An 11192-nucleotide genomic window follows, 5' to 3' on the forward strand; every position below is an offset into this window, starting at 1 on the left:
ATATAACACACACACATAACACACACACACACACATATAACACAGACATATAGCACACACTTATAACATACACATATATAACACACAACTGCCACACACAAACACAAACACACATGTAACATGCACATATATAACACACACATATAAAATACACATATAACACACACATATACAATATACACATATAAAATACACATATAACACACACAAACATATAACACACAAACACACACACACAACATACACATATAACACACAAACATATAACACACACATAACATACACATATAATGCACACATATAACACACACACAAATAACAAACATATAACATGCATTTATAACACACAATATAACACATAATACACACTATATAGCACACACACACAAAACAAACACACATAACATACACATATAATGCACACATATAACACATAACACACACACACAGACAATCTCTCCCATCATGTAAATAGAAATGATTGGATGTTGGACTCACCCCTCTGCCCATGGTGTGGCCCCTCGGTGCTCTGTTCTCAGGGGTCCCTGGGATGGAGAGATTCGGGAAGAATTGGGGGTAAGAAGCGGATGATTGTTGTGGGGGAGAAGAGGATCACTTGTTGAAGGCAATCTCCTCCCTCACTGGGGGGACTCAGGACCTCCTTCTACCCCCTGCAGTCCCAATGCCAACTGGAAAAAAAGTTTGGCGGAAGATTTCCAAAAAAACAGCCCCCTCCCCCTGGTCCCCCCCTTGTCCCTTGTTGTCCCTCTGAGTGTTTGTCTCCCTCCTCTCCGTCTGTCACTTCCAATTCCTCCTCTTCTCCTTTCCTCCTCCTCTCCTCTCCTCTCCTCTCTCTGCCCTTATTTCTAAATTTATCTTCTATACCCCCCTCTCCTCTCCCCTCACTTCTTCTCATCTCTGTCCATCATTCGCTTTCCTGCAATTAATTACTCTTCGCTCTCCTTCCTTCACAATAATCGCCGTTCCCACATTTCATTGGCGAATTCGCGAACGTCTGCGACGCATTTCTCCCCGGGGCGATTTTGCAACATCGTTGCCCAGAAGGGGGTTGTCATGTATCTATTTCCCATGTGTGAGAATGTTGTGGGGTTATTTACTAAAGGAGGAGAGTGTGTGCATTGTGCAGAGAGAATTTTCCCTTAGCTTAGTGCATGAGCTGAATCTGTGCCCACTTCACTCATCCAATCACAGTCCAGCGAGAATTCCAGCTTTGTCAATACGTAGACACGTGATTGGGTGTTCTGTGCAAAGGGAATTCTCACCACATTTACTAAGCTGGGAGAAAATCCCCTGAGCAAGGTGAGCATGTTCTACACCTTACTACTCCGCTCTACGTGCCTTACTACTCCTCTCTACGCCCTAATATTCTGCTAAACGCCTTACTACTCCGCTCTACGCCTTAATATTCTGCTCTACACCTTACTACTTCGCTCTATGTCTTACTACTCCGTTCTACTCCGCTCTACTCCGCTCTATGTCTTACTACTCCGTTCTACTCCGCTCTACTCCGCTCTAGTCCTTACTACTCCACTCTATGTCTTACTACTCCGCTCTACGGCCTAATATTCTGCTCTACACCTTACTACTCCACTGTACACCTTACTACTCCGCTCTACACCTTACTACTCTGCTCTACACCTTACTACTCCGCTCTACACCTTACTACTCTGCTCTACACCTTACTACTCTGCTCTACACCTTACTACTCCGCTCTACGGCCTAATATTCTGCTCTACACCTTACTACTCCACTGTACACCTTACTACTCCGCTCTACACCTTACTACTCTGCTCTACACCTTACTACTCCGCTCTACACCTTACTACTCTGCTCTACACCTTACTACTCTGCTCTACACCTTACTACTCCGCTCTACACCTTACTACTCCGCTCTACGTCTTACTACTCCGCTCTACACCTTACTACTCTGCTCTACACCTTACTACTCCGCTCTACACCTTACTACTCTGCTCTACACCTTACTACTCTGCTCTACACCTTACTACTCCGCTCTACACCTTACTACTCCGCTCTACACCTTACTACTCCGCTCTACACCTTACTACTCCGCTCTACGTCTTACTACTCTACTCTACACCTTACCACTCTGCTCTACCTCTAAGTCTTACTACTCCGCTCTACGCCTTACTACTCCGCTCTACGTCTTACTACTCCACTCTACACCTTACTACTCCACTCTACACCTTACTACTCCGCTCTACGCCTTACTACTCTGCTCTACACCTTACTACTCTGCTCTACACCTTACTACTCCGCTCTACACCTTACTACTCTGCTCTACACCTTACTACTCCGCTCTATGCCTTATTACTGTGCTCTACACCTTACTACTCCGCTCTACGTCTTACTACTCTGCTCTACACCTTACCACTCTGCTCTACCTCTACGTCTTACTACTCCGCTCTACGCCTTACGACTCCGCTCTACGTCTTACTACTCCGCTCTACTCCTTACTACTCGCTCTACGCCTTACTACTCTGCTCTACACCTTACTACTCCGCTCTACACCTTACTACTCCACTCTACACCTTACTACTCCGCTCTACACCTTACTACTCCGCTCTACGCCTTACTACTCTGCTCTACGCCTTACTACTCTGCTCTACGCCTCACTACTCTGCTCTAGACCTCACTACTCCGCTCTAAGCCCCACTACTCCGCTCTACTCCTTACTACTCCGCTCTATGCCTTACTTCTCCACTCTACGCCTTACTACTCCGCTCTACGCCTTACTACTCCGCTCTATGCCTTACTACTCCGCTCTCTGCCTTACTACTCCACTCTATGCCTTACTGCTCCACTCTACGCCTTACTACTCCTCTACACCTTACTATTCTGCTCTATGCCTTATTACTCTGCAGTACGCCTTCCTACTCTGCCCTACGCCTTACTACTCTGCACTACACCTTACTACTCCGCTCTACATCTTATTACTCTTCTCTACGCGTTTCGACTCCTCTATGCCTTAGTATTCTGCTCTACGTCTTATTACTCTGCTCTACACCTTCCTACTCCGCTTTACGCCTTATTACACCATTCTACGTCTTACTACTCCGCTCTACACCCTACTACTCTTTTCTACGCCTTAATACTCCACTCTACGCCTTACTACGCCACTCTATGCCTTACTCTGTGCCTTATTATTCCTCTCTATGCCTTACTACTCTGCTCTACACCTTCCTACTCTGCTCTATGCTTTATTACTCAGCTCTACGCCTTTCCATGCCGTTCTACGTCTTACTACTCTGCTTTACACCTTATTACTCTGCTCTACGCCTTATTTCTCTGCTCTATGCCTTACTACTCCTCTCTATGCCTTACTACTCTGCTCTAAGCCATACTACTCAGCTCTACGCCTTATTACTCCACTCTACGCCTTACTACTCCGCTCTACGCTTTACTACTCTGCTCTACGCCTTACTACTCTGCTGTACGCCATATTACTCCACTCTATGCCTTACTACTCCACTCTATGTCTTACTATTCTGCACTACACCTTACTCATATGCTCCATGCCTTTCTACTTTTCTCGATACCTTACTACTCTGCTCTACGTCTTATTACTCTGTTCTACACCTTCCTACTCCGCTCAACACCTTATTGCTCTACGCCTTACTGCTCCGCTCTAAACCTTATTACTCCACTGTATGCCTTTCTACCCTGCTCTACGTTCTTATTACTTTGCTCTACGCCTTACTACTTATTTCCTCAACGAAAAAGTTTTCGTCAAAGTTTTCGTCAGTGGCATTTTTACAGTGTCAAAAATGAAACGAAAAGTACAACACATGAAAACTTTGACGAAAAATCAAATCAAATCGAAGGAAAACGGGACGAAAATATGAGACAAGGACATTTACCCTTGTGAACTAACGTCCGGATTTCACTGAGCTCCGCCTGCTTCCACTCCTGGCAAGCAAGCGAGTTGAAGCGACTGTGAGCACCGTCGGTGACGACTGCCATAGACCAGAGCAGCACTGTGCATTACAGGCAGGCCTCCCGAGTCCCGAAGAGACTCTCCCACTCCCGAGTCCCGAAGAGACTCTCCCACTCCCGAAGAGACTCTCCCACTCCCGAGTCCCGAAGAGACTCTCCCACTCCAGAGTCCCGACTCACGAGACGACCACTTATGTTCAGAGCAGACTGTGAGTGTGTAGTACTAGTGTACATTACAATTACAGCAGGCCTGAGGCCTCCCCCCAGGCCACTGTCCATCCAGAGCACTGTGCGTGCATTATTACAGGCCTCCTCTGACCACTAGAAGTGGCATCCAGAGCACTGTGCCTTACAGTCCCTCCCTTAGACCTGACATCACCATCCAGCACTGTGCAGCATTACAGGCCACCTCTGACCAGCGACCACCGGCATGGCTTTATCCAGAGCACTGTGCATTACAGGCCATCCCTCAGACCTGAGACCACAGCATTACAGGCCTCCTGAGACCACCGTCCAGAGCACTGTGCAGCATAACAGGCCTCCTTAAACCATCGTCCAGAGCACTGCGCAGCATAACAGGCCTCCTCAGACCTTCATCCAGAGCACTGTGCAGCATAACAGGCCTCCTTAAACCATCGTCCAGAGCACTGCGCAGCATAACAGGCCTCCTCAGACCTTCATCCAGAGCACTGTGCAGCATAACAGGCCTCCTCAGCTCATTGTCCAGAGCACTGTACAGCATTACAGGCCTCCTCAGACCACTGTCCAGAGCATTGTGCAGCATTACAGGCCTCCTCAGACAACCATCCAGAGCACTGTGCAGCATTACAGACCTCCTCTCCTCACCATCTAGAGCACTGTGCAGCATTACAGGCCTCCTCACAGCACCGTCCAGAGCACTGTGCAGCATTACAGGCCTCCTCAGACCATCCAGAGTGACTAAATCTGTATCTGTGAGCTTGTTGAAACCTTAATACCATAAAAAATAACATGATATTAGATTTAGATTTATTTTACTCCAGGAGTATAGAAGTTTGGAAATTCTATAGAAATGCTTAAATAATGCATTACAATTTAATTAAACATTAGATTTTAGTTGACTAAAATTATTTTATTGGATTTCCTGGAGATTTTAGCTGACTAAAATACAATGACTAAAATGGGACTAAAACAAAAATGGCATTTTTTATGCCTTATTACTGTGCACTACGCCTTACTACTCCGCTCTACACCCTATTACTGTGCTCTACGCCTTACCACTCCGCTCTACACCTTATTACTGTGCACTACGCCTTACTACTCGGCTCTACACCTTCTTACTGTGCACTACGCCTTACTACTCCGCTCTACACCTTATTACTGTGCTCTACGCCTTACTACTCCGCTCTACGCCTTATTACTGTGCACTACGCCTTACTATTCTGCTCTATGCCTTATTACTGTGCTCTACACCTTACTACTCCGCTCTACACCTTATTACTGTGCTCTACGCCTTACTACTCTGCTCTACACCTTATTACTGTGCTCTACGCCTTACTACTCTGCTCTACACCTTATTACTGTGCTCTACGCCTTACTACTCCACTCTACACCTTATTACTGTGCTCTACGCCTTACTACTCCGCTCTATGCCTTATTACTGTGCTATACACCTTATTACTCCACTCTACACCTTATTACTGTGCTCTACGCCTTACTACTCCGCTCTATGCCTTATTACTGTGTTATACACATTATTACTCCGCTCTACACCTTATTACTCTGCTCTACACCTTATTACTGTGCACAAGGCCTTACTACTCCACTCTACGCCTTATTACTGTGTTATACACATTATTACTCCGCTCTACACCTTATTACTCTGCTCTACACCTTATTACTGTGCACAAGGCCTTACTACTCCACTCTACACCTTATTACTGTGCTCTACGCCTTACTACTCCGCTCTATGCCTTATTACTGTGTTATACACATTATTACTCCGCTCTACACCTTATTATTCTGCTCTACACCTTATTACTGTGCACAAGGCCTTACTACTCCACTCTACGCCTTATTACTGTGCACAACGCCTTACTACTCAGCTCTACACCTTATTGCGGAACACGCGACACAAGTGTTTTGTTCCGCATTGTTGCACCTGAGCAACTGTTCTCTATCTCATAAAATTCTAATTTTCAGGGTGTCCAATCTATCTATCTATCCATTTGTAACCAATCATCTATTGTTATATATACCTTTTTAGTATGTATAATTAATCTATCTATCTATCTATCTATCTATCTATCTATCTATCTATCTATCTATCTATCTATCTATAATCAATCATCTGTTATTATATCTATTATCTATTTAGTGTGTATTATGTATATTCTATCTATCTATCTATCTATCTATCTATCTATCTATCTATCTATCTATCTATCTATCTATCTATCTATCGTATCTGACTATAAATATTTTTATTGTGTATGATCTATCTACTTATCAGTCATCTATAGTTAAACAGCGTCTACCCCTTTTTATCTATTTATCCCATAAAATAGATAGATAGATGTCCTATCTATCTATCTATCTATCTATCTATCTATCTATCTATCTATCTATCTATCTATCTATCTATCTATCTATCTATCTCTCTTTTCCCGTTATAATTCACATTTTATCGTTGCAGTTCAATGAATGTAAACACGATTGGACATTATCATCTTCTGCCCTTTGCACATCATCTTGTCATTTTCTGTCCCCCGCACTGTTCCGTGGAATGAACCCAAATACATTTTTCTTCTTTTATCCAATTGAGCTTCTTCCAACAAAATCATTCGACCGGATGTCAATCTCCCTGGAACAGCGAACGGACAGGGCAGAAAATGTTTTGTCATCGGACGTAGAGATTATTTTGTGTGTAATGCAGCGAGACACGGTGGGGAGGGGTGACTGGAGCCCAGCGCATTCTACGCTCCTCCGATGTTCTGCATTTTAGAAAGAAATTGAAGAAGTTTTATTTGGCGCAGTGTTTTCCGATTTGCTGTCTGTTTTGAGCGGTAGTGGAGTGTTGCACTCTGTTAGCCATCGAACAATGCAGAAAGTTTGAAGTTTAAGTGATTGGTTTTGAGGGCTAACTCAAGGTTTTTAAAGATGCAATTTTTCGGAAATCCTTAAATCTCTTTTTCAGGGTTTATCAAAACGTATATTGCCTAAAGGAGGGCATCTAAGGGGCCCCAAAAGCTTACAGCCAACCTCCCAAGAATGGATATTTGGGTTGGAGCTGGAGTCTGTAGGTCAAAGACATCCACCGAGTCCTCATATGAATGCAATAGTATGGAGGTCTCCCTGCCGGAGCTCTCAATTCTGTTCTTCACCTACCTTGGGGTAGTTTTATTCTTCTTGTTGCATTCTTGATAGAATAGGAACAGGAAGTGGGATCCCATTGTTTTAGCAGATTTGCAGACTCAGGAGCTCAAAACATGGAGACCTCACTGCTGGTTTTTTAGGCCAGCCATTCTCAAACCTTATTTCATGGAGCCATAGGGCTCCTCCAGAGGTTGCTTAAACATTTGATGGTGCCTCCATGATTCTAGTGTCAGCGTCACTTGGCAGAGCCAGTTGCATGAGCTCAATTATCTTTTTAGCTGTCTGTAAAGGTGGTGTTTTGACCACCACTGTAAGGATGACATTCTTCCTACGGACCTCCACTGTAAGAGGGGAAACCTTTCTACTGACACCACCACCACAAGGAGGGCATTCTGCCTACCAACCACCAACGTAATCGGGTCATTCTTCCCATTGACTACCAAAGTAATGGACATTCTTCCAACTGACCAACAATGTAAAGAGGGCATTCTTCCTACTAACCATCACTGTAAGAAGAGTGGGATAACCTTGTATTAGCAGGTTTGCAAACTCAGGAGCTCAAAAGATGGAGACCTCACTGCTGGTTTCTTGAGGCCAACTAATGCCAACCCTTGTTTTATGGAACCATAGGGTTCCCCCAGAGGTTGCTTGTACTGTGGGTGAGTGGCCTTGCATTTGATGGTGCCTCCATGATTCTAGGGTCAGCGTCACTTGGCAGAGCCAGTTGCATGAGCTCAATTATCTTTTTAGCTGTCTGTAAAGGTGGTGTTTTGACCATCACTGTAAGGATGACATTCTTCCTACGGACCTCCACTGTAAGAGGGGAAACCTTTCTACTGACACCACCACCACAAGGAGGGCATTCTGCCTACCAACCACCAACGTAATCGGGTCATTCTTCCCATTGACTACCAAAGTAATGGACATTCTTCCAACTGACCAACAATGTAAAGAGGGCATTCTTCCTACTAATCATCACTGTAAGAAGAGTGGGATAACCTTGTATTAGCAGGTTTGCAAACTCAGGAGCTCAAAAGATGGAGACCTCACTGCTGGTTTCTTGAGGCCAACTATTCTCAACCCTTGTTTTATGGAACCATAGGGTTCACCCAGAGGTTGCTTGAACTGTGGGTGAGTGACCTTGCGTTTGATGGTGCCTTCATGTTTCTAGGGTCAACCCTATTTGACAGAGCCAGGCAGTTGCTTGAGCCCAATTATCTTTTTAGCTGTCTGTAAAGGTGGTGTTTTGAACACCACTGTAAGGAGGGCATTCTTCCTTTGGACCTCCATTGTAAGAGGGGAAACCTTTCTACTGACACCACCACCACAAGGAGGGCATTCTGCCTACCAACCACCAACGTAATAGGGCCATTCTTCCTATTGACTACCAAAGTAATGGACATTCTTCCCACTGACTGACAATGTAAGGGGGCATTCTTCCTACTAATCATCACTGTAAGAAGAGTGGGATAACCTTGTATTAGCAGGTTTGCAAACTCAGGAGCTCAAAAGATGGAGACCTCACTGCTGGTTTCTTGAGGCCAACTATTCTCAACCCTTGTTTTATGGAACCATAAGGTTCACCCAGAGGTTGCTTGAACTGTGGGTGAGTGACCTTGCGTTTGATGGTGCCTTCATGTTTCTAGGGTCAACCCTATTTGACAGAGCCAGGCAGTTGCTTGAGCCCAATTATCTTTTTAGCTGTCTGTAAAGGTGGTGTTTTGAACACCACTGTAAGGATGACATTCTTCCTACAGACCTCCACTGTAAGAGGGGAAACCTTTCTACTGACCACCATCACAAGGAGGACATTCTGCCTACCAACCACCAATGTAATAGGGCCATTCTTCCCATTGACTACCAAAGTAATGGACATTCTTCCCAATGACTGACAATGTAAGGGGGCATTCTTCCAACTGACCAACAATGTAAAGAGGGCATTCTTCCTACTAGCCATCACTGTAAGAAGAGTGGGATAACCTTGTATTAGTAGGTTTGCAAACTCAGGAGCTCAAAAGATGGAGACCTCACTGCTGGTTTCTTGAGGCCAACTATTCTCAACCCTTGTTTTATGGAACCATAGGGTTCCTCCAGAGGTTGCTTGAATTGTGGGTGAGTGATCTTGCGTCTGATGGTGCCTCCATGTTTCTAGGGACAACCCTATTTGACAGAGCCATTTGCATGAGCCCAATTCTCTTTTTAGCTGTCTGTAAAGGTTGTGTTTTGACCACCACTGTGCATTCTTCCTACGGATCTCCACTGTAAGAGGGGAAACCTTTCTACTGACCACCAATGTAAGAGGGCCATTATTCACATTGACTACCAATGTAAGGGGAATACTTCCCACTGTCCAACAATTTAAGGGGGCATTCTTCCTACTAAACACCAATGTAAGAGGCATTTGTCCCATTGACCACCTATGTAGGGGGGGGGGGGGGCATTGTTCCCAGTGACCAGCAATGTAAAGAGGGCATTCTTCCTACTAACCCCCAATGTAGGAGGGACATTCTTCCCACTATCGAACAATTTTAATGGGGCATTCTTCCTACTGAACACCAATGTAGGAGGGACATTCTTCCCACTATCGAACAATTTAGGGGGCATTCTTCCTACTGAACACCAATGTAAGAGACATTTTCCCACTGACTACCATAAAATTGAATTTGAGAGGGGTTTCCAAAGATAAGATAAGAATTTTAAGGGTTCCTCTGGGGTACGAAGGTTGAGAAAGGCTGTTTTAGTTGTTACGTGAACCTTAAGCCAAAACTTTAATTTTAGTTTGGGATGAAGTAGGGAATAGTTAGAACCTCTGTCAGCATTAAGGCTTCCTGTATCCCAGCTGGGGGAATTCTCCTTTCCTATTACCTCTGGTGACCATCATCATCATCAAGATAGAAAGTAATGGGAATTTTAAAATGTTGCAGTTTGTCACCAGAACAGGAAGTGTGGGGAACTGCTGGTGGGTACTGCTGGCTGGTACTGCTGGTGGGTATAGCTGGCTGGTACCACTGGTGGGTACAGCTGGCTGGTACTGCTGTGGGTACTGCTGGCTTTTACTATGCTGTGGGTACTGCTGGCTGGTACTGCTGTGGGTACTGCTGGCTGGAACTGCTGGCTCAAGCTGGTACTGCTGTGGGTAATGCTGGCTCAGGCTGGTACTGTGCTATAGGTACTGCTGGCTGGTCATTCTGTGGGTACTGCTTGCTCAGGCTGGTACTGCTGGCTGGTGCTGTGCTGTGAGTACTGCTGACTGGTACTGCTGGTTCAGGCTGGTACTACTGGCTAGTACTGCTGGCTGGTACTGCTGTGAGTACTGCTGGCTCTGGCTGGTACTGCTGTGTGTGCTGCTGGCGGGAAATGCTGGCTAGGAGAAGTGTAGTGACACCGCGCTGGAGGAAGAGGCGATGTTTCCTGTATTGGTCACAGGCAAGAGTGCATTTGATATCACTCCGCCTGTGACTCACTCAGACTGTCAGAACGGAGCCGGAACTATACAGGAGGCATCGGCTCCGTTCTGACAGATCAGATAGGAGACACAGACTTAGCTGCACAGGGGGCCGGACCAGATCACTTCGCGAGCCGCATACGGCCCTCGGGCCTTAGGTTCCCCACCCCTGTCTTACAGTCACCTCTACAGGGGACAGGTCCACTTTAATAATCCATTTTGCGATTTGATACGTGAAATATGGATTTGCTTGTAGGACCCCCATGACCCATGAAATTCTACCCTCCCCCCATCTGGGGAGCCCCCCTCCCCCCCACTGACCTCCACGTTCCTTGTCCTTCGAGGCCTTGCACAGATGTGGAGAGGATGGACCTGGCGATGCTGCGCACAGCTGGGTAAACAACATTAATACATTTCA

The 11192-nt window shown here is 45.5% G+C and overlaps 1 protein-coding gene across 1 annotated transcript in view; it reads right to left on the bottom strand.

The window, feature by feature from the left end:
• The window catches only part of LOC309569423 (sodium/potassium-transporting ATPase subunit alpha-2), a 64073-nt gene extending 63371 nt beyond the window's left edge, over nt 1-702 (bottom strand). The window contains exon 1 of the mRNA XM_082275245.1: nt 499-702. Within this exon, the coding sequence (XP_082131371.1) occupies nt 499-510 (12 nt within the window). The 5' untranslated portion in view covers nt 511-702. The remainder of the gene's footprint in view (nt 1-498) is intronic.
• Nucleotides 703-11192: the final 10490 nt, after the last annotated feature.

Source organism: Pelophylax lessonae (genome assembly GCF_965119305.1).
Source record: "Pelophylax lessonae genome assembly, chromosome: 13".
Lineage (NCBI taxonomy): Eukaryota > Metazoa > Chordata > Amphibia > Anura > Ranidae > Pelophylax > Pelophylax lessonae.